The 24426-nt window shown below is 44.6% G+C and overlaps 1 protein-coding gene across 1 annotated transcript in view; it reads right to left on the minus strand.

The window, feature by feature from the left end:
- Nucleotides 1-24108, minus strand: part of HAAO (3-hydroxyanthranilate 3,4-dioxygenase) — a 63158-nt gene extending 39050 nt beyond the window's left edge. Inside the window, exons 1-4 of the mRNA XM_032770711.2 lie at nt 24012-24108; nt 19748-19826; nt 1796-1879; nt 745-851 (exon numbers count right to left, since the gene is read on the minus strand). Coding sequence (XP_032626602.1) covers nt 745-851; nt 1796-1879; nt 19748-19826; nt 24012-24091 — 350 coding nt within the window. The 5' untranslated portion in view covers nt 24092-24108. The remainder of the gene's footprint in view (nt 1-744; nt 852-1795; nt 1880-19747; nt 19827-24011) is intronic.
- Nucleotides 24109-24426: the final 318 nt, after the last annotated feature.

The raw sequence follows: 24426 nt of genomic DNA on the forward strand, positions 1-24426 counted from the left end.
CCTTTTAAATTGCCCAAGGGTGGCAGATGGGGCCAGGAGATGCTCTGGGGGAGGCTGCCCTGGCCCTGAACTTTGGTGGAGCCGGGCCCCCATGCTCTGAATATTCCTGTGCATGGAAACCATGGCCCCATACAACTCGCCCCATACAGTCTTATACAGCCAGTAACAGCAATCCCCTCTAAATTGGCCAGAGTCACTGCTAAGACTTGCATTGTTAAACACTTAACAAATTCAGCAGGGCTAAAAACCAAAGCTTGATCCTGTTCCCAGTGACGTCAACAGTAACACTTCTATTGATTTCTTTGGGAGCGTGAGCAACACTGAAAAACACAGAGCCATTCTGAGCTACCATTGATTTAGAGATTTTTGTCTAGTAGTTAGAGGTATAGACATACATTCTGTTCCTGACTCTGCCACTCCTCTACCTCTCTTTTGGTTTTTAAATGAAAGTAATGATACAGTGTGCCAGTAATCTTGTAAACCTTGCTTGTTTCATGGTTTTAAAGTATTCTGAGATTTTTAGATGAAAGTTAGTATGTAAGTGCAAACATATATTTATATAAGACATTTCAGTGAAGAATACCATTTACTAAACTGTGTTTATGTAATAAATACATGCAATTTCCATTGGTAATTTACCAGGAAAGAAGTAGAACACAATACTGTAGTGAAACAATAACTGATTCTCATATTTTGAAGTTTAAGAGATTAACTATATGTCCAAAGTAGAAAACCATATTTCACCTAAGTCCATCTGTTTCTGTGTTTAGCCTTTTCCTCTCAACCACGAGTCCCACAGTATTTGCATATCTCTGAGGAGAATGTGGTATCCTGGCAGGTAGGAGAAACATCTGCCCAGACAAAGATATTAGAAACAATAACTATAACAGTGTCATGTAGGTTTATTTTCTTTTTTGCAGGCCTTTGTTCACCCTCTCGCTTATCATCTATTTCTGTTGATATGATGTTTCTTGGCAACTGAGCACACGTTGATACCAGCATCAAACCAGATGCTGTTGCTAGCCTTCTCAGGCTGGTGTCCTGTCAATGACAAGCTTTCATTCAGCAGCGGGCACTGCCTTCTCGGATATTGAGCTGCTCTCTTGCCAGCTGTATCATTCATGGCTGTTAGACAATCAAAATGAAGAACCAACCGGTCAACCTACCTGAGATCTAGGAAGTTACTATAATTTCTGAGCTGTGGTAAGTGGAATTAAAAAGAAAGCTTGTTGTTAGCACAACAGGATTCCTAAATTAGTCCTCCATTACTATTTCTCCAACATGGCAAGTGCTTATCATTGACTGATAGGGCATGTGGTTCTCTCCTGACCCAACTCACTAATAGGAGGTACTTGATCTGAGAGGAAAAAAAACAAACTGTTTGTGGGTCTGCTACTGCAGTTTGGAAATAAACTTGTTTTCCAGCAGCCACCTGCCTAAGTAGGCTAGTGCTGTGGTTAAAGCCTGAGACTTTGTAAATAAGTGAACAAGGATTTGCCCCAATGTCCTTGGGCAAAGTGTTCCCTCCTCCTCCACAGTATTTCCAGTGTTATGTCTGGCTGCCATTTTATATTCCAGCTGTTGCTGCTTTTCATTGAAATTTTACATGCAATATATAGTTTATGTAGTGGTTTGGTACCTTTTAGAATGGAATTTATTATATTGAATTCAAAATATTATTATTCAATAATTGATCATTATTTTATCTTGCACTGCAGCGGAGGGTTGATTTGAAATACTTGTTACGACAGTCATTTAACATGTGCAATAATGAGAAGAACAAACCCCAGTTTACCTCCCCTTCTCTGATGTGGATATCTCTGTGGTTTCCATTTTCAATGATCTTCAAGCACATGTCTCCTTCCACCTGGTAAAATAACTGTGTAGAAAAAATGACATTAAAGCATGTGAGTTTGCTAAGGAGGCTATAGCCTGCAATCCTTTGATCCCTAAGCCCTTAAGGATCTCTTCACAAGGGAGCGGGGCTAACTCAGGGGGGACAGAGGTTTAAAAAGCAACCAGAGGAAGTAGCAATCGGGAATTTTGTGAGAGAGTGTAGAGAGGGAGGAGCATGAGAGCCAGAAACACTTAACAAATATACTCCATACTTACATCAGTAGCCCTCCCCCACCCAAAACAAAGCACAAACAAATAATCCCCACCTTTAAAGAGTACAAATATTGCAGGCAGAATTCCATCAGCAGGGTGGGGAGTTATGCGGTTTATTGCACTGAATGCAGAATGTATGATTACCTGCCTTGTGGAGGGGAGGGATATGTGTGCATTTGATGCAAGTAACTCATGCCCCTCAGAGACTGAATACAGTCTCCGGAGGATAGAGTGGCTGAACTAGAGGAGCTAAGGGAGGCACAGAGGTATATAGCTGAGACTATCAGGCATTACAGAAATCTGGTGAAACTATGATAGTGAAAAGGACGTGGTTATACTAGGATACAAAATACATAGCAATGACAGAGTAGGTTGTCCTAGTGGGGGGAGTGGCACTATATGTGAAGGACAGGGCATAGAGTCAAATGTAAATGAATCAAACTGTACCTAGAATATGTATGGATAGAAATTCCATGCTTGAATAAGAGTATAGCCGACCACCTAACCATGATGGTGATGGTGATTGTGAAATGTTCAGAGAGGATAGAGAGGCTACAAAAACAGAAAACTGAATAATATAAGGGGATTTCAACTATCCCCGTATTGACTGGGTACATGTCATCTCAGAGATTCAGAGATTAAATTTCTAGACACTATTAATGACTGCTTCCTGGAGCAGCTAGTCAGAGAACCCACTACGGGAGAGGCAGTTCTTGATTTAGTCCTATGTGGAGCACAGGATCTAAGAGGTGAATATAGCTGAACTACTCGGTAATAGTGACTATAATGTAATTAAATTGAACAGACTTGTAAGGGAAAAAATGCCAAAGAAACCCACCACAATAACATTTAATTTCAAAAAGGGCAACTACACAAAAATTAGGATGATAGTTAAATGGAAATTAAAAGAAACAGTCACAAGAGTGAAATGCCTGCAAGCTGCATGGAAACTATTTAAATACACCATAATAGAGGCTCAAACTAACCATACACCCCAAATTAAAAAACAGTAAGAGAACCAAAAAAAAAAAAATGCTACCATGGCTAAACAGTGTAAAAGAGGTGGTTAGAGGCAAAAGGACATTCTTTAAAAATTGGAAGTCAAATCCTACTGAGAAAAATAGAAAAGAGCATAAACTCTGGCAAGTCAGTTGAAAAGTATAAAGAGGTGGCCCAAAAAAAGAATTGAAGAGCAACTAGGAAAAGACACAATAACAAACAGCAATTTTTTTCAGTACATCAGAAGTAGGAAGCCTGCCAAACAATCAGTGGGGCCACTGGATAATCAAGGTGCCAAAGAAACACTCACAGAATACCAGGCCATTGCAGAGAAGCTAAATGAATTCTTTGCATCGGTCTTCACTGCAGAGGATGTGAGGGAAGATTCCCGCACCTGAGCCATTCTTTTTAGGTGACAAATCCGGGGAACTGTCCCAGACTGAGGTATCAGTAGAGGAGGTTTTGGAACAAACTGATACAATTAAACAGTAATAAGTCACCAGGACCAGATGGTGTCCTGAAGCAACTCAAATGCGAAATTGCAGAACTAGTAACTATGGTATGTAAAGTCTCATTTTAAGTCAGCCTTTGTACGAGATGGCATTGAAAAAGGCATTCCTTGCAATTACATGCTGGTAATCCTAACTTCAATACTGGGAAATTGGTTGAACTATAGTAAAGTACAGAATTATCAGACGCATAGACGAACATGATATGTTGGGGAAGAGTCAGCCTCGTCAAGCTATTAGAATTCTTTGAGGGTGTCCAGTTGAAATAGTGTACAGTAAGTCCTCACTTAACATTGAAAAATGCAACTTTGAGTGAAATGATGTAAAACGAATCCAATTTTCCCATAAGATTTAATGTAAATGTGGGGGGTTAGATTCTAAGGAAATTGGGCTGGGGGGGCAGACAAAAGGCATTATACTGTATAATACTGTACTGTGGTTGGGAAGTGCCCCTGGCTTACCTCACCCAGGCACAGCCCGCTACAGGCAAGGGCGCTGGGAAGCAGCTTGCGCAGCAGCAGTGGCAGCTTCCCCAGAGAAGAACAGGCTCTGACTTTGCCAGGGGATGCTCCAGGCCTGCCTCTTCCTGTCCCCACTCCACTCCAGGCCCACCGCTTCCCACCCCCACTCCACCTCCTCTCCGGAGCACGCCATGTCTCCGCTCTGCCCCTTCGGGGCTTAGGATTTTCTGGGAGGGAGGGGGAGATGCGACACTTCCCCACTCCTCCCCTTCCCTCCCAGAAAGTCTAAACGCCGCCAAACAGTTTGGTGGTGGGGGAAGCGCTGGGAGGGTGGGGGAGGAGGTAGAGAAGAGGAACTTGTGCAATGCTACCTTTTTCACAGAATCTTACCAGCAGTAGACAGACCAGGCAGCCAAACGACATTATAAGGGAGCATTGCACAACTTTAAATGAGCATGTTCCCCAATGGAGCAGCGACATAACTTTGAAACAATATTAAGCGGGAGGATGTTAAGTGAGGAGTTACTGTACTTGGACTTTCAGAAAGCCTTTGAGAAGATCTCGCATCAAAGGCTCCTAAGCAAAATAAGCAGTCATGGGATAAGAGGAAAGGTTGTCTCATGGATCAGTAACTGATTAAAAGATTAAAAGCTGAACTGTATGACAGGGGATGGATCACTCGATAATTGCCCTGTTCTGTTCATTCCTGCCGAAACATCTGGTACTGGCCACTGTTGGAAGAGAGGATAGTGGGCTAGATGGACCATTGCTCTGAACCAGTAAGACCATGTTCATGTATCAGTAGATTCAATATAGCCACTTCAACTACTGTATACATAGACATAAGATCCAATAAGATTACTCTTTGACTATAACTGTACAGTATCAGATTTTCATTCCATCCAATGGGAGTTAGGCACCTAACCTGCTTAGTGCTCTTGAAAATGCCACTGATGCCCAGCTGCATCTTGAGGCATCTAAATTCCTTTGAAAATCATGGGACTTCGTGTATGTCTGGAGATAACCCTTTGCATGATTGTGGCCATATTTGGTGTCTCATGCATATCAGTTTAGGAGTGAGTGACACTCTATTTGTTCTCCACTAGTACTATTGTATTTGACTTCTCATTATGCCATATTTCAGTTCAACTGAAACACGCTTACCTTTTAAATTTAAAATCTTTTTCAACTAATCAGTGAAATTAAATTCCAGATTTTCAGATGCCCTTAAGATAGCCTTCTATTATTCATGCCCACTCTTCCACGACTACTCATGCCTGATCTTTTACAGATGCTTGTTTGAGCTTTCTAAAATGGGAGCAAAACCCCACTTGTACACTAATGTACTTAATTTCTGTCATTGCTACTGCACCCATTGCACCTCTTCCCACTGTGTATGTGAAGGAACTGGCCATTGCATTCGGGTAGCTGCAGCTCTAACAGACCCAGCCCTCTCCTCCAATGGCCCTCCAACAGCCCTCCCCCCACCCCTTCATGACTGTAAGGTAAGGTACTATCTGCCTGGAGCTCTGGACTCTGCAATGTACTGGAGTCACGTCTGTTCTAGACACAATGAAACTACAAATCTGTTCTTCTGTTAGCAGGGTCTGTGTGGCCTGGATTAGGGGCACATTTTCCTTCATTCTATGTAAACCAGAGCAAAAATAAAGAAACTTTACTTCTTTCACTGTGCTGCCCACCCACTGACTTAACCAAAAAACAACAACTTTGTTCTTATTCCAGAAAATAGTCTTACTTGATTTTTCCTGTTCTTACCTAATTCCAAACCAGTTCACATGTTTCTAGAAAATGGAATGGTAAAGCAGGAGACCTGCTTTTATAATGTGTGTACTGAAAAACAGCCCCTCCCCGCCGCTCACTTCATGTCAGCGGGTATCAATATGGACAGGGGTGCCAGAACTGGGGGCGGGGCAGAGGCCATGCTTCCGCCCCATTTTTACATGCAGTAAGAGCGAGCAACAGAGGGAGGGAGGTGGAAAGGAGCAGGGGGGGTGTCATGGGAGAAGAGGCAGCACAGGATCAGGGCCTTGGGAGAAGGGTGGCGTAGGTGGGGCAAAGCCACGGTTTGGGTGCCTGTGGGCCCCCCCCCCCCCACACGTTTAGAGACTTTCTGCCACTTCTAAATGTGGATAAAATTATAGCACCAACTTCATAGGCAGCACATAATGGAGGCTGGGGAAGGACAGACCTCTCCCAAACCTTGTGCAGTTGGGGGCGAAGGGGACAGTGGTGGATTATCACATGGGCCTATTGGTTCCATGCTCAGGGTCCCCAGCCAATTTGGTACCCCCTGAAAAATCTTCCCATGCCATAGCCCTGGCATGAGGAGATCTTGCTCCCCGCTGCGGAGCTTTTCCAACCTCAGGGCCACAGAGGAGGGCAGAAGGGGGCCTCAGGGGAGAAGAGGCAGAGTGGGGGCAGAATAGGGAACAGGGCAGAATGAGAATGGGGCCATGGGCGGCACGGGGGCAGACTGCAGAGGAAGGGATGGGGTGGGGCCATGGGTGAGCAGAAGAGGTAGAAGGGGGAAGGGCTCCAGGCTTGGAACTCCAGCAAGGGCCCAGAGCTCCGCCGCTGTCCCAGTCAGGACTGAGATCTCAGCCCTGGCCCGTGGCCCTGACCGAGCTCTCAGACCCCAGCCAGAGCCACGGGGAGGAGCAGTCAAGCTCTTACCTTCCCCCCTCCGCCCCAGCTGAGGCCACAGGGGGGCTAAGAGCAGTGAGCGGGGGCGTGGCCTTGATCAGAAGAGGCAGGGCAGAGGGCTAGTCTCCCTGTGGGGAAGCTTCACCCGCCTCTCATGTCTGAATTGGTCACCTAACCATGGTCTGAATCCCTTTATTGTCCCTGTAATTCCATTTAACCTCCCCTCTCTCTCTCCCCCCCACCCCACTCCCTTGTCATTTCTCTTTGGTCTGGTGTCAGTGAGTGATTGTGTAAAATGCCACGATAGGCTTCACTGACAAGGCTGATGGCTCATTCTACAGTGTAAAGTGACTTGACTCGAGTGGAAGATTGCTTTATAACCCATCCCTTTGTGGGGAATTTTAAGACTGACAGTGACTATCACGAAGTCCTGTTCATTGGCCATGTTGGTAACTGAAAAGTAGTTTCTGAAGTGCTCTCTTTGGTAGCCATATTTTGCTGATATCTGCTGCTCAGGATGCTGCTGCAGAATATTACCATGGAAACATAGACCAGAAAGACAGAAAGGGCCAAGGTCTGCTAATGTCCAGCCCCAGGAAATCAATCAGGCACAGTTACATCCTCTCTTCCTAATGGCTAACTCCCAACTTTGTTGCTGTGACTAAAAAGAAAAATCTCCAAGTGCCCCAATTGTAAAATTCTTGCTATGAGGCCCCCCCGACACAATCACTCCATCCCCTACCATCCATTGCTCGCTCTCCCCCACCATCACACACTTTAATTAGGCTGGGGCAGGGGGTTGGGGTGCGGGAGCAGGTGAGGGCTCCAGCTGGGGGTGCAGGCTCTGGGGTTGGGCCGGAAATGAGGAGTTAAGGGTGTTGGAGAGGTGTGATGGGTTGGATCACAGAAGCCCTTTTGGGACCTCCCAACTGATGTGCCAAAACTACTTCTGGCCCTGTTTTCCTGTGCTGGCAGCTTGGGACTTCAGTGCCCTGCTTGGTTTGAGCCAGACCTGCTAGCCTGCTGCAAACCCAGATCCAGGTCTGAACCACGTCCCTGAACAACTGTAGGCTTAATTGAAAGCAACTTCAGAAGTGTTCCTGTCTTTAACACTCAGATGTTAAAGACAGGAACACTGCTAAATAAATCTGTTTTACCCTGTATAAAGCTTATACAGGGTTAAACTTAAATTGTTCACCCTCAGTAACACTGATAGAAAGATATACACAGCTGTTTGCCCTTCCCCCCAGGCATTAATACATACTCTGGGTTAATAAATAAGTAAAAAGTTATTTTATTAAATACAGAAAGTAGGATTTAAGTGGTCCCAAGTAATAACAGACAGAACAAAGTGAATTACCTACTAAAATAAAATCAACCATGCAAGTCTAAGCATAATACAGTAAGAAAACTGAATACAGATAAAACTTCACCCTCAGAGGTGTTCCAGTGAGCTTCCTTTTACAGACTAGTTTCCTTCTAGTCTACGGCCAGCAATCACTCATAACCACTGTAGTTATTGTCCTTTATTCCAGTTTCTCTCAGGTATCTTTGGGGGTGATGAAGCTCTCTCTTGAGCCAGCTGAATACAAAATGGAGGGGTCTCCCAGGTGTTTAAATAGACTTGCTCTTGTGGGTGGATACCTCTCCCTCCCTCTGTGTATAATTCCCTCCTATTAGTCAGTTGGATCTGGAATAACAGCAATATCTGTTGAAGTGCAGGTGTCTTGGCATTTAGCCACCAATGCCATGAGATGGTGTGCCTCAGTTTCCCCTTCTACACAGCAGCATGGGCCTGTTATGCTTTTGCTGCTGTGCCAAGCTTCCAGCCTGTTTACGATATAAGCTGCAGGGTAACATGCTTGCAGGACTGTCTTGTCACCATCCCTAGCATGTACAACAATTTCTTCCACAAATCAGGTATGTCCCACACCTTTAAAGTGTTTACCACTAGCATTAACTCCTGTGTTTTAACCCATATATGAATTAACAAAAAAGACACAAGATTAACAGCAAATCTATAGTAGACAGACTTTGTTCACACAATTTAGTTTGTTTAGTGTCTACTCTTTTTCCCATTTCTTTGTGTCCCCTGGTAGGCACTCTGATGCAGATTCTTCGGCCTCTTTGGAGAAGGCTTTTAATTCATGCATGTGTTTGAAGCTTTGGCAAGGAAATGGTGTACTACAATCATGCCTGCACTGGGTCCCTCCCTCTGGAATTTCTCTGGGCTGGACCCCACTCCCTTGTGAAGCTTCACCCATGCAGAGATTTTTTTCCTCCTGCCTTGAAGAGACAGTTTTATCTCTTACAAGCATAGCAAGAACAACATCTTTCAATGGGGTGCTTTGGATTGGTAAGATCCCCTTGGATACCCCTCTTTCTGTTAGCGGGGGGGGTACCCCCTTCCAGTAGATCTGACCCCCAGTTTTCCCTTAAACCCTGATCCACAGGAGAGGGGTCTGGCATTTTAAATGCAGATTCTTCACCCTCCCACTCACCTTCCATCTGGGCTTCCCTCTCTGTGCTCTCCTCTGGGTCAGACACTCTTGTGTCCTCCAGAAGGGAAGGTAACACTGGTCCAGCTGTGGGCTCACAACTACCAGCTATGGCAGACCCTTCACTGGCCAGCAAAATTCCCCCCTTTTCACTCAGGTTGGGCTTGCTTCCAGCTACTGAGTCCTTGGGGTCTGTTCCCACCGCAGTGGTCACCAGGACCCCAACTTCCACCTTCAGAACATGTCTCTGTGCACCCCCAGACAGGCCATGCCCCCTGCTGACCTGCAAATTCTTGGCAGTCAGTAGCTGGGGTGGCCCCCCACTACAAGGTGGTACATTCCCCTCCCTGGGACAGATGATCACAGGACAGGAGCTGGCTTCGTCCAGTCCCTCCCTTTGGAACTTGCCTTGAGCCCCGGGGCTACAGGAACTGGCTACAACCATCCCTGCCCCCAAAGCTGCATTCTTTGCTGCTCCTAGCAATCTAAGAGACACCCTCCTATTCCCCCAGCACTCCATGTGACTTCACCCTCCCTTCTGGGGCTTTTAGCACAAGATTCCTTCTCACTGCTAACCAACCCTGGGACAGATTCTGCCACATTAAAGAAATAATTCCCTAGTGGAAAAGGTGGAAAATTGTGGGCCACTGTTGCAACAGTCAGCTCAGCCTGCAAATGACTAGTTTGCATGTGTACTTTAGCTAAAGGTGCAAGGACTTTGTAACCTCCCACCAGTTCTAATTCTGCCATTTTCCCTGGCAACAAATCCTTCTCCTGGATCAGGTCCCTCCTGACCACGGAAATTTCAGCCCCTGTATCTCTCAACTCAATGTGTAACGTAGAATTCAGTTTAATGGCATGTGTATGCTCACTGCTTGGTTGTGCAGAAGCAAGCTTTACAAATCCTGTGTGGAAAGAGGCCGTAGCCTGGCTCTGAGAGGTAGCAGCTTCATATGTTACTTACTGCCTGTTTCTACTCGGCAAGGCACACTTTTTCCTTAGGTGCTCAGTGGACTTACAATGATACCTCTTGGGCTCCTCTGTTTGTACAGGAAATTTGGGACAAGTAACAGGGGAACAGGGAAGTGAATGCCCAGCCTCCTTTTTTCTTGTACCTCTCTGCCAGTGGTGTATGTTGAATTGCAGCTTGTGCTGGCTCATAAGAATCTGCAAACCCAGCTAATTCACCCACTGTATTTACCTTTTTGTCCCACAAATACTGTTTTACATCATCATGGCACATATTCAGGAATTGTTCCTGAGTAACCAAATCACACATTCCTTGAAAGCTTGTAATGCCTTTCCCCCCTCACCCACTTATCTACCAAATTTCTCATTTCATTTACATAAGCCACATTACTCAATCCAGATCCTCTCTTAAGACTCCTGAATTTAACCCTGTAGGTTTCAGGTATAACCTGAAACTGTTTCAAAACCAGTTCCTTAAATTTACCATAGTTTGAAGCATCATCAATAGGCATCTTATTGAATATATCCAGAGCTCTGCCAGTCAGTGTGGTCATCTTTTGATCTTCAGGGATTACATGGAGGGTCTCTCAAAGGTGATGAAATATTCAGTAATATCTCTGGATTCATCATACTGTGGACATAGTTTGGATGTGGGGGGGTCAGGGCTGGGGTAGGGTTTATGTGGTGAGGGCTCTGGGAGGGGGCTCAAGGCAGGAGTAGGGGATTGGGGTATGGGGTGTAGGCTCTGGGAGGGAGTTTGGGGTGGGAGGAGAGTTCCGACCTTGGACAGGGGACTGTGGTGTGGGAGGAGGTGCAGGGTACAGGCTCTGGGAGGGAGTTAGGGTGCTGGAGGGGGTTCCAACCTGAGGCAGGGGGTTCAAGGTGTGGGCTCCGGCCGGCCAGTGCTCACCTCAGGCGGCTCCCGGTCAGTGGTGCAGCAGGGCTAAGGTAGGATCCCTGCATGCCCTGGCTCTGCACTGCTCCTGGAAGCAGCCAGCATGTCTGGCTCCTAGGTGGAGAAGCAGCTAGGTGGCTCTGCATGGTGCATGCTGCCCGTGCCTGCAGACACTAACCCCACAGCTCCCATTGGCAGCAGTTTCCAGCCAATGGGAGCTGCGGAGCTGGTGCTGGGGGCAGGAGCAGCATGCAGAGCTTCCCTGATCGCTCCTGTGCTTAAGGGCCGGACGTACCAGCCGCTTCCAGGGAGCTGCGCAGAGCCAGAGCAGGCAGAGAGCCTGCTTTAGCCCAACTGAGCTGCCAACTGGACTTTTAATGTCCCGGTCAGCAGTACTGACCAGAGCTGCCAGGGTCTTTTCGAGCAGGCATTCCGGTTGGAAATCAGACTCTTGGCAACCCTATGCAGAGGGCCAGCTCAAGGCATGTGTACCTCTTCAGCCCTATTTTGTGGGTGTATAGGGCTTGTGCTGGCCTTCAGCACAGGGCTGAATTTCACCCTGTTGTGACGAGGAGTAATCATGGTATCTTTCCTGTACTGAATGTTTGATTGCTTGTGAACCTGCACCCATTCAAATCAATGGAAAAAAGCCCTTTGAATTATATGGTACAAGGCCCTAACAGAATACCAAGAAACCTTAACTCTGAATTCATTGCTGTGTTGTTAAGAGTTGTTTTGCAAATAGTGGTGTGTGGTGTTGGTGTGGATTTCTTTGGTTTTTTTCATTATACCCAATTCAAATATTTCTGCATCTATATTATAACAATGCTTTTCACAGCAAGTTGGGTTTATTCTTTGAAACAGTTTTCAGGAAAATAATGTCTTTTTAAAGAAAAAAATATGAACTTTTCATTCACCTAAAATCATTTGATATTTTGAGGCGCACATGTGGAAGTAATTATCCAGTTCATTACTGTGCTAATTATAGCTTCTGAACTTTATCAAGACAACTGTCATCTGCTTCATGGCTCATTGAGTTACAGCCAGGGGCAGCTCTAGGCACTACCAAAGCAAGCAGCTGCTTGGGGCAGCCTATTTGCAGGGGCAGCAGCTGGCAGAGATCAAGCCTGAGAGCTGAGAACCAACAGCGGGACCTGGGAGCTGTAGTTCCTTGGCTAGCTCCTGGCCTATAAAGCCATACCTGGAGCAGGGAAAGAACTACATTTCCCAGCATTCCCTTGGCCACTATCAACAGGAAAGGGAGTGGGAGGCAGTATGGTAGCTGAAACCTCATGCTGCAGCTTGCTGCGAATGCAGAGCTCACTGCTAGAGCGGGGTGGCGTGGTACTGTGAATGGGGAACAAGTGTGCCCAAGGAGTAGAAGGCTTTGGCCCAGATATCTCCTTCAGAAGACTTCCCCAGACTGGATTAGGGATACTGGTGTGACCTCACCTTGCAACCCCCAAAGAAGGAATTGGGTGGACTAAATGGACAGGTCCCCTCTCTATCTGAAGCCCAGCAAGGGAGGTATGTGGATCCCACTATAATTTTAAATGAAAAGTAAGGGAGGGGAGGCTCTGGACCTGAGCAGCTTTAGATACAGTACCAGACACTTAGGAGGATTTCCACTTCTGAGCCATGGAAGCAGAAATTGACTTTTCCTTTCCAGATTTAGCTAATATTCAGAAAGGGAATCTAGCACCTGCCTTCCAGATTGGAACACCTCAAAATTAAGGAGTGCTCAAGCTCAGTTTGGGCAGCTGTTACTTCATTTCTCCCAAAGCAAATATACTGATCTACTATAATTTGCTGTAGGAAAAAGTAGGATAAAATTGAACAAGAAATGCTTCCCAGTGGTTTTTAGGACTGGAATTGCTATTTTCAACAGCCATTGCCTTTTTTTTTTTTTTTTTTTTAGTTGTTTAAAAGGAAGACAGTGATATTGCATTGGCAAATTCCCCATAGAAACAAAGAGTGGAACAAAAGAATAATAAAGGCACCTCAACTTTTCCTCATTTATGGAGGACAGTCTTATAATATGCATCCAGATATCCTCCAATCACACAAGCTGAAAATTATTCCACTTTACTGCAGTTTTGTAACCATATGGGAACCAGTCTTGTCTGTGTTCTGTGCACATCCAAAATTCCTGCTGAATGACCCGCCCTGGGAGGAAGTTACCAGTGATCCAGGGCTGGGGCGGAAGGAAGGTGCAGGTGGGCGGGGGGAAGAGCCCAGGACTGGGTTGGCAGGGGATGCAGGTGGAGGGGAAGAGCCCAGAGCTGGGGCAACATGGGGGTGTGTGGGGGGGAGAGCCCAGGGCTGGGATGGCAGGGGGTTGCGGGTTGCAGGGGGAGAGCCCAGGGCTGGGGCGGCAGGGGGTGCAGGTGGAGGGGCGGAGAGCCTAGGGCTGGGGCAGCAGCAGGGTGGAGCCCAGGGCTGGGGTGGGGGCAACCAAATTTTTTTTTTGTTTAGGGCAGCAAAAAACCTAGAGCCGGCCCTGGTTACAGCCTATGACCCTTCCATTTCAACAGTCATAGGAATAGCTAGTAATAAATATAGGACTATTGTCCTTTGCTGAAACACTGTCATCCATGTGCTGGTAGAACCTCTCTCTACTTTGGGGCAAATCCAACCCTTCCTAGACAGCCACAGAAAATCCTTTGGCAGTGTAAGCAGTCTGGTTCTAGTAGGTGGATGTGGTTGCAGTGAGCGTGTGGACAGAGCATCTGTTTTGTGCCCAGCCTTGGAACATAGCATCTGCCTCTTTGTCTGTTTTGAGAGAGAATCTGATGTCCAGTCTCAGTAGCATGCAGGAGACGAAGGAAATCAAGCTATTGTGTTTACTGTGTTAGCTTTTCTTTTCATTTTTTATCAATTATATTGTGTCCCCCAAACTGCTATGGGCCGTAGACAGTTTCCTGCTACAAAGAACATATGGTCTAGAACAGGGGTCGGCAACCTTTCAGAAGTGCTGTGCTGAATCTTCATTTATTCACTCTAATTTAAGGTTTCGTGTGCCAGTAATACATTTTAAGAAGGTCTCTTTCTACAAGTCTATAATATATAACTAAACTATTGTTGTATGTAAAGCAAATAAGGATTTTAAAATGTTTAAGAAGCTTCATTTAAAATTAAATTAAAATGCAGAGCTGCCCCGGACCAGTGGCCAGGACCTAGGCAATGTGAGTGCCACTGAAAATCAGCTCGTGTGCCGCCTTCGGCACCCATGCCATAGGTTGCCTACCCCTGGTCTAGAATGTACAGGCAAGAGAAGAGACGGAAACAAGGGTAGGCTTGGGCTGTTTAATGTCTTCTAATTTTTGTACTCTTATTTAATTTGGTTTACACATCATCTTCCCCCACCCCTCTGTTTTTTATTTGAGCTCTTTCTTATTTACTATCTGACACTCTCCCATTCCTGTTATTGCAAAACTTCCCTGCTTTCTTATTAATCCTTACCTATTACCTCCCCCCCCTCCCAGAGTTATCATGAATTCAGAAGTGGCCTTTTATCTTGACCATATGGCTTTATATTGCAGAAGTGCTGAATACCCAATGTCTCTATTGAGACCTGTAGGTGCAAAGCATTTCTGAAAATTAATCAATAACCCCTTGAGAGTGGCAGTTTGGTTTTGGCCTAGTTCCCTTGAGCTTTCTGGAGTATCCAAGACTTACCTCCTTTCCTTAACTCTGCTCCACCCTCATCCATTGCAGTCCAAACGTAGGTGATATCACCAGATATTAAAAAGTCATTAGAGTACAATAAAGAGCAGTACTCTTGATGCTGAGTCACTGTTGAGGCGGTGATGGATGCCTTTTGCCACTGCAGTTTTGCCCAGCTGCACAATCTCTCATCTCATGGGCACAAAAGTTTGATTGGCTCTTCAAAAGGAAATAGGTGGCACTTCAATTCTAAAACGGAGGGGGGCTGAGGCTTTGCAGAGAGCCTACTGCTCTGTGCAGTACTGCTGCATTTCTTGGCTAGGCCCTGTTTCACTTGGGGAGGCAAGGGAGAGAGCTTGCCATCCTCACTATCTTCTGGGGCCCTAGGCCCAGGAAGTGTGGACTCAAGTAGTGATATAGAATAAAGCAGGTAGCAGAGATTCAGAATTCCACGGCACTGATTTGTAGATGTAATCTGTAACCACATTTAATAGGCAGCTGCTGTAAAAGAGATTTGATTGCTTTTTATCTGTGTTGTCATAATGTGTACAGTTAGGGAATGAAAAAATATTTGCTATTTTTCAAGGAGCTTCATGTTAATTACCATAGGAACCTTTCCAGGTAACTAGTCTCGGAACTTGAAAAATGCATTAAGTGCAAACAGATAGGATTCAGCATTAAGACTGGAAAGGTTGGAGACAGAGAGCAGTTCATGCATGAAAAGGCTAAACCTCTTACTGCCTTTCTCAGCTTTATTTGTTGTCCTCTTGAATTTCCTGGCGGAAATTAATTAATTCCTGTCATTTCTATTTCAGCAATTTGTAAAAGCCAAGTCCATCACATGCAGCTTGAGAATACAGACAGATGGGTATGAAGACAGGAAAGATGGGCTTAGAGTGACAACTAGTGTTCAGTTTTGTTTGTTTCTTTCTTTCCAGCTTAATAACAAAAACAGAAAACAAGAGACAAGGTGGGTGAGGTAGTATCTTTTATTGGACCACCTTCTCTTGGTGAGAGGCAAGATTTCGAGCTTACGCAGAGCTCTTCAGGGCAGGGAAACTTATGGTATGTCTACACTACAAAATTATGTCAACCTAAGTTACATTGACATACAGTCACCTCAGTAATTAAATTGCTTTTGCATGTCCACACTATGCTGCTTGTGCTGGCATTACACATCCTCACCAGGAGCACTTGCTCCAATTGAACTGTCAGTGTAGGGCACAGTGGGATGGCTTCAGAAAGCCAGCAACAGTTGATGTAAGCAATGCAGTGTCTACACTGACACTGCATCAAACAAAATATATTGACCTAAGCACTACACCTCTCACAGAGGTGGAGTTATTAAGTCAGCACAGGGCAGGGATAGGCAACCTATGGCACGTGTGCCAAAGTCAGCACACGAGCTGATTTTCAGTGGCACTCACAGTGCCCGGGTCCTGGCCACTGGTCTGGGAGGCTCTGCATTTTAATTTAATTTTAAATGAAGCTTCTTAAACATTTTAAAACCCTTATTTACTTTATATACAACAATAGTTTAATTACATATTATAGACTTATAGAAAGATACCTTCTAAAAATGCTAAAATGTATGAAACCTTAAATTAGAGTGAATAAAGGAAGACTCGGCACACCACTTCTGAAAGGCTGCCGACCCCTGGTGTAGAGTGAATTACATAGTTGGGAGCAACATTTTAGTGTAGATGCTTAAAGAGGTAGGTTGCTGCAAGGCAGCTTACATCAACATAACTCTGTGGTGTAGACCAGGGCTCAGAGTGTCACAGCTAAATACAAAGTGAACAAAGTGTTTAGCATAAGTAGATAACACACATTTCCAGGGACCATTCAAGTAAAGTGGACCATTAACACCCCTCTAGTCATAGGGGGAAATGCAAGGGGAAGGGGGTCATTAGTGGGTTATAGATTGTTGCAATAAGCCAAAAATCCAGTGTGTCTGTTCTGTTCATGACTTTTAGTGTCTAGCAAAGTTATTAAATTAAGCTCAGGGTCATTTTTTGTGCGGGTTTCCTTTGAGGATGAGGACTGATAGGTCAGATAAGGAGTGATCACTTTGTGAGAAGTGTTCACCCACAGGTGATGTGGTGGTTTTGTTTTTTATCATTTCGTGTGTGAGTTCATTCAAGAGCATAGTGATTGTCTGATTTTACCCACATAGCTGTTATTTGGGCATTAGTGCACTAGATGAGTTACACCACATGTTGTGATAGGCATGTGCAGGACCCATGGATCTTGAAAGGTGTGTTGTGGGTGCTGTTGATCACTGTAGCAGTGGAGACATGTCTGCAGGTTTTGCATTTATTGTTCTGGCATGGTCTGGTGCCACTTTGAGTTGGTGTGTCCTGGTCTATGGGGAGCTTGCTTCTCACAGGGAGCTTGCTTCTCACAGTGAGCTTGGGGAGGTTGGGTGGTTGTTTGAAGCCAGAAGAGGGGGTTCAAGAAAGATTTCTTTCAGGATGGGGTCCCCATTGAGTACGGGTTATAGTTGTTGGATGATACCTCATATGGGTTCCAGTGTGGGGTGGTAGGTGACAACAAGGGGTATGAATTTCCACCACAGCTTCAACAACCACCATCTGTCCATAAAACTTTTTGGAACACTCCCACACTAGCATCAACTTCCTGGACACCAGGATCAACTTCAACAATGGAATGCTACAGACAACTATATACAAGAAACAAATGGATCACCACACCTACCTTCATAGATCCAGTAACCCCTCCAAACACACCCAGAAATTTATCTAAAGCCAGCACTCAGATACCACAGAATATGCTCGGAGGAGGAAGTCCAGGATATAGACCTGAACACACTTCAAACCACCATCACTAAACAAAGACACTCCACAAGAGAAGTAGATCACATCATGGAATGGGCTACCCAAATACCCCAAGAGAACCTGCTTCAGTACAGAAATATCCCGTCCCCCACCACTGCACACCCCTAGTTCTCACCTGTTTGGGTGTTTGTGGTCATTAGTTTTAATTTTGCAACCCCATCATCAGGGATGCTGGAACAATTTGTATAGTAGGGGTACCAACAGTCATTGAACCAAACTGTAAAAACTGTATATGATGGAAAGCACTTCAAGCCAGGGGGTGTGATAGCACCTCCAGCATCCCTAGTTCCAGTGCTTATGTCCACCACAATAGCTCCAGTGCTTTGCCAAACCTTAACTCCTTTAGCTTCACCCAACCCTATCAATAATACATAATAATAACGTAGTATAACATCAGAATAGCGATTGGAGGTTCCTTCAAATGTTTTGTAACCTGACATCTTATAGTTGTGATTATCTATTTCACTAGGATCTTATTTCTTATAGACAAAAATGCACTCAGTTTCCCCAGCAGTATTTGCTTATAAATATATAACAGCTGCTTTTCACCTCAGGCACAATTAAGCTATATTACTATTACAATGTAAAATCACCTAAGATATGATAATATTAATTGTTTCCATCGTAAGTATATAAATCCCCAGAGTCATTAAAAAATGCTGCGCCTAATTCTGTACTGTCTTGAAGTCATTTAGGCTGTCATTTTCAATGTTTCATTATACTATGGGAATTAGGTGGTCAAATTCCATTGAAATGTAATGGGAGTTTTGTATCTAGCTCATTTGTGTTTAGTTGAAAATCCCAGGCTTACAGCTGTGCAAATTTGGGTGTAAGATGTTGCCAGTTTGATTTGATTTGGTCTCTTTGCACTCCACACATGGGCAAATGACTACTCAAGGTGCAAAGGATGCTTTCTGTCAGTAGAAGGCAGAACCAATACTAGAGCTGTGCAAAGGATGGAAATTCCATTTCATGAAGGATTTCCAGATGTTAATTTTTTTTCCCCATTCTGAATCGGAATGCAAACCAAAAATTTTAAATTCTCCACAAAGGAAAATTGAGGGGCAAATTCCATTTAAGTTGATCAAAATGTTTCATTTAGATTTTGATATTTTTAAAAGTGTTGTTATATTATATTATAATCTATAACACAAAATTCAAAACAAAACATAATTTAAAACATGAAAAACCAAAAAGTTTCATTCTGAAAATATTGCAATGGGACATTGACATTGTTAGAACTTTTTTTCCATTCTTTTCCTAAACGAAATTCTGATGAAATTGACCCAATATCATCAAGTATTTTGATGGAACTGCTTGTTCTGTCAATTTTCTCTGCCGACATCTAATCAGTTTAATAGAATTAAGCAGGACATTACTAATATGCAGGTGTCACTTATTGTGATGGGGCAAGGCCAGATGGCTACAGTAAAGTACTGAGAAACAGATATGTTAGCCCCAGGCTAAACAAATCCCTAGGACCATGGTAACCAAATGGCAGTTGCTCCAGGTTAATCAAGGCACCTGGAAGCATAAACCTTTCTAGAAGGGGTAGTGGAGATTAGCTACTTTAATTATAACACCTGCAGCCAATCAGGGCAGGCCAATCAGGGCACCTGGGTTTAAAAGGAGCTCACCCCAGTCAGGCAGGGAGGAGCCAGAGGAGAAGGAGTGTGAGTGAGGAGCAAGAAGCTGAGAGTGTTACTGCTGGAGGATTGAGGAGAAAGCATTATCAGACACCAGAGGAAGGTCCTGTGGTGAGGATAAAGAAGGTGTTGGAGGAGGCCATTGGGGCAGTAGCCCAGGGAGTTGTAGCTGTCCTGCAGCTGTTACAGGAGGCACTATAGACAGCTGCGATCCACAGGGCCCTGGGTTGGAACCCGGAGTAGAGGGCGGGCCTGGGTTCCCCCCAAACCTCCCAACTCCTGATCAGACACAGGAGGAGCTGACTCAGACTGTGGGTTCCACAAGAATGGAAGATCACTGAGGTGAACAAATCCGCCAATAAGCGCAGGACCCACCAAGGTGGAGGAGGAACTTTGTCACATTATACAGTAGTTAAATTTCTTAATATTAGAGATCTATAAAAGCAGTAAAACAGAAATGTCCTATATGTTACCTCTTCTCCTTCTTCAATATGATAATCCTTCCTTTGGTTTGGTCCTCCAACAAACATCACATTCAGCTTCTGACAGTGCCTGGAAAAGATATTTAAAGAGATCACGAAGAATATTTTGCATTTCTATATTTCATCTGAGGATTTAGTTATTGGCTGTAAAATACTTCTAATTTATTAAATAGTTTAGGCAATAGGGCCCAGTGAATAGGCCCTCAGGAGACCTGGGTTTTGTAACATACTTTGAGATCTAAAAATGAAAAGTGTTTTCTTAGAGCTAAGTATTATTATCACTGGAATATCATCTGATAAGACTAGAAGTTTGTAAGTAAAACGTAATGCTTCACAGCTAGTAAAGTTACTGAAAGCTATTGATGTTAAGAATGTTGGGCCTGAATCCTCTCTCACTTACACCACTCCTACAATGGTGTCACAGGAGTGAGTTCACCAAAGTTGCCCCTGATTTTAAAGTGGAGGAAGCGAGAGGAGAATCAGGCCCTCTGTCTAATTTTGCCATACTTGTGAATTCTGATGAGCACTTTTCCTCTGTTCTACTACTCCAAATGCCAAAATTAGCCTTCAGGCAGCTCACTTCAGGCCAGACTGAACCTCCAAGTTCCATGTGCAGAAGAGACCCCCTATGTGTGGATCTCACCCTTCCCTCAGGTCAGCAGTCAGAGGTATTACCTTTCCCAAATAGTATCTTACACAGCAGAGACCCCTATTGAAGGGGATGCTGGGAAATCCTTGGTAGTCCAGTAGCAATGGAGCAACACTACCATGGAATGCAACTCTGGGATGAGAGCAGGGGGATGCAGTGCTAACAGAAATAGAGAAGCAATATCTTCACACTGAATCTGGGCCTCAACGCTTAGTGTGTTGTAACAATGCATATACACTCGGCAATCTTCAATAGAGTCACGTTGGGAGAGTTTCTGAGACGTTGAACATGCACGTTTTGTTTTGTGGTTTTGTTTTCGCCACCTTTGTTTTGTTTACTGCAAGGAGCATTTTGGTGATATGAAACATAGGGCCCTAATATACACCAATGCTAAACAACAACTACCTTTGTTTAAATAAAAGCTACACAAATTAAATGTTAAAATTACAATATTCAAATCAATTATTTCCACAAGAGGAGACTGTACACTCTATAATACTCAGCTTATGGCAGCATCACAAAATAAGGATCCAAAATCATAAGCATCATGCAGATTTAATGTTCATTTCCAAGGTATTTCTTTTTTTGCACTGGTGAACTTATAGTAACATTCTGCTTGTCGCAGGGCACAAAGGACTGCAGTGGTGACAGAGCTGTAAGTAGCATAGCTGACAACTCGTGAAATATTAAGACTCAAAGCATGGGCTGGTCTATAAAATAAAAGGTGGAAGAATATTGTTAGCATGTGAGAGCATCATGACTGAATGGTGAGAGTGGTTAATCTTTATAGAAATCAAGGTACAGTCAAACGTCGCAATAACATGCCCCGCCATAACGCGAAATCACATATAACGCGATCATAAGTTGGCTCCCCATTAAAGCCTAATACTAGTGGTCTCCAAAGTCATGGCACCCGTTGGGACATTGATGTGTCCCTGCCTAGTGCCCAGCATGGGAGAGAAGCCACAGCTCCACGCCTGCTGGGGACAGAGAACTCTGAGGTTGCGGGCGCCGGTGCTCTCTGTCCCCAGCAGGCGCAGGGCCACGGCTTCTCTCCGGCTTCAAGAGAAGTCGCGGCCCCGCACCTGCCGGGGACAGAGAGCACCGGCGCCTATAGCCTTGGAGTTCTCTGTCCCCGGCAGACGTGGGGCCGCAGCTTCTCTCCCCTGCTGGGCACTAGGCACTAATCAGCGCACATCAATACACCGCATTGGGGACCACTGATTTAAACTGACCGGCTTGAAATCCCGCTATACCGTGACCCCGCATTTATCGCGATTAAATTTTTTGGACCCCAAACATCGCATTATAGCGAGGTTTCACTGTATTTCATTTCATTGCAAAGCACTCCAGCAGATCAAATCAAAAGTACAGCTGGAACAACCCTTATATTTAAATGGTCAGAGCCTGGCACAGGATGTATAAGATGCAGGTTCAAATTCCTTCACTGCCTAATTTGGATCAGGGAGTTGAACCCAGTATCGCACTTTCTAGAAGAGGGACCTAATGCCTGGGCTATAAGTTAGCACTGGGTGGCAATGGGCAGTGTGTAATTGAGGCTGGGGGAGGCTAAGCCTCTCCAAATCTTACACCACCGGGTGAGGGGCAGTGGCAGATTTGTGGGCCCTGGGAAAAATCTTTCCCCACCACGGACTCAGGTAATACCCCTGGGGCCAAGGAGGGGGCACAGAGCTTTTCTAGTCTCAGGGCTGCAGTGGAGGTGTGGAAGGAGTGAGCAGGGGACAGGGCTTCAGGGGAGAAGAGGTGGGGGGGAGCAGAGTGGGGGTAGGGCTCTGGGCTTGGAGCTTCAGCCAGGACTGAGAGCTTGACCCTGGCTGGGGCCGAGCTCTCAACCCCCCCGCATCAGGTGGCCCCAACCAAGTTCTCAGACCCACCCACCCGACACCAGCCAGGGCCACGGGTGGGAAGGCTGAGAGCAGTGGCATGGCCTTGTCCAGAAGAGGCAGGTCAGGGGACTAGACTGAGCCTCCACAAGAGGAAACTTCATCCACCACCCAGCAAAGTATATCTCTCTTATTGATGAAGAGCAGAGAAGAGGAATACACCTCTACCCAGTTATAACACCACCCGATATAACACGGTAAAGCAGCACTCCGGGGCTGTGTGTGTGCAGGGGGGCTGGCTGTGTGCTCCAGTTGATCAAATCAAGTTCAATATAACACAATTTCACCTATAACGCAGTAAGGTTTTTTTGACTCCTGAGGACAGGGTTATATCAAGATAGGTGTATTCAAAATAATTCAGCACAGTCCAGGTGCTATTGTTAAGTTTAGAAATGAAGACACCTTGCAAAAGTATAGCAGAATTCATTCTGAAATATTTAAACTAATAATCAAATGAAAGAAATCACAAACAGAAGACACTTTTTGTGCTCTTTCATTCAATGAGATCTACTCAAGGCCTAGCATTTTGTCTGTCTTTCTTACTACAATAGAACATAGAACGGTACTTTTAATAGATGGGGGAATGTGCATAGCGATCCTCAGTGAAATCTGTACAGTATCTTGTAATAGTTATTCAGAAAAGCAAACATTTACACACAGTCATGAAAAGCGTTAACATTCCTTAACTGTCAGAACTGGCTACTCAACTTTCAGTTACAGGGAATCCTTTGGGGGTAGGAAAAAAAGAAGTGGTTCGTGGAAGTTTTGTTCTTTTACAATTTCCTTTTGATTAAAACATACCACAGAAAATAAAAGGAACATAATATAATGTGAAAACTGGATTATAATATAAAAATATCATGAAGAGGGTTAGGAAATAGAAACTTTTCTCAAGGAAGCCCTTCTTTTCTTATTCATGTACTGTAGGTTTTGAAGAAAACAAATTATGCCTTATTCCACTGACAAAAGAAATAATTATTACTGTGATTGGAAGAAGGTGCCAAATTCTGGACCCTGGCACAGCCACACTGCAAGCATCCACACTGGTGCCTTTTTGTCAGTGAAATTTATGTCACTCCAGAGGTGTTTTTCACTCCCCTGAGTGACATAAGTTATACTGACAACAGCCTGAGTCACAGACAGGAAACTGAATAGGCCAGAGCAGCTTGCAGAGCCTCCAGCTGTGGTAATCATCGCTCTTCTTCCCTGCCCCCTTGTCTCATGGATTACTCCTTCTGCTATTCTATGATTGTAATAATGGAGTCATCCCTCACTTCTGGAGCTGGAGTGGCCCCTCTCATATGGCTGGGATGGCTTTTACCACCAAGTCTGGAAACACAAAGTATGGGAGAAAGTAGTGGCAATTTAAGGTCACACTCATGAATTATGAAATTACCCTATGAGTAATTCCCTCCCATAAGGCCTAATCCAAAGCCCACTGAAGTCAGTAGAAAGACAGCTGTAGAATTCAATGAATTTTGGGTCAGGGACATAGACTGCAGCGTGCTTAACACAGAAGTCCATCTATTTTAAATCACTGAACAGTTTTCAAACACTTTGTCTTTTTAAAAAAAGTCTGTGGCCAGACCTGAAGAACAATTTTACCTATACTTATTAATTTTTGCCATTTGCATGAAATTTACAGCGGTTTCCTTTTATCCCTGAGAATATGCAAGGTAAAACAAGATCTTCATTTACTTACATAAGCTTATTGCACACTGGGGGCAAAAAAGCAGCTTTGTTTTCTTCTATCCATTTTCTTACATTTACAAGCAGCTCCATGGTTCACCGGTATGAGACTTTTGAGGAAGCTAATGAGTTGGCGCAGAAGTATGCAGCATGCACTCTCGGTGTGTTACTCCCACCACAAAGCTCTGGTGATTGGTTGATAAGATAGAGTTCTTCAAGCTTGGGTGACAAAGGGAACTACTTTGTTCGATCAGCCAAAGGTTATTTTGTAGAGCAAACAATATTCTAATAGCTTAGCCAATAATCAACTCATGCATTTCAAAGACATCTAGATCTTTGCTTAGCTCTATTTAAATATATAAATTGTGTGTGTTTTAGCAGGGCTAGAAAGAAGACAAACATTCAATTTTTATTCATTGTATTGTTGA

Source organism: Chelonoidis abingdonii, chromosome 3 (assembly GCF_003597395.2).
Source record: "Chelonoidis abingdonii isolate Lonesome George chromosome 3, CheloAbing_2.0, whole genome shotgun sequence".
Lineage (NCBI taxonomy): Eukaryota > Metazoa > Chordata > Testudines > Testudinidae > Chelonoidis > Chelonoidis abingdonii.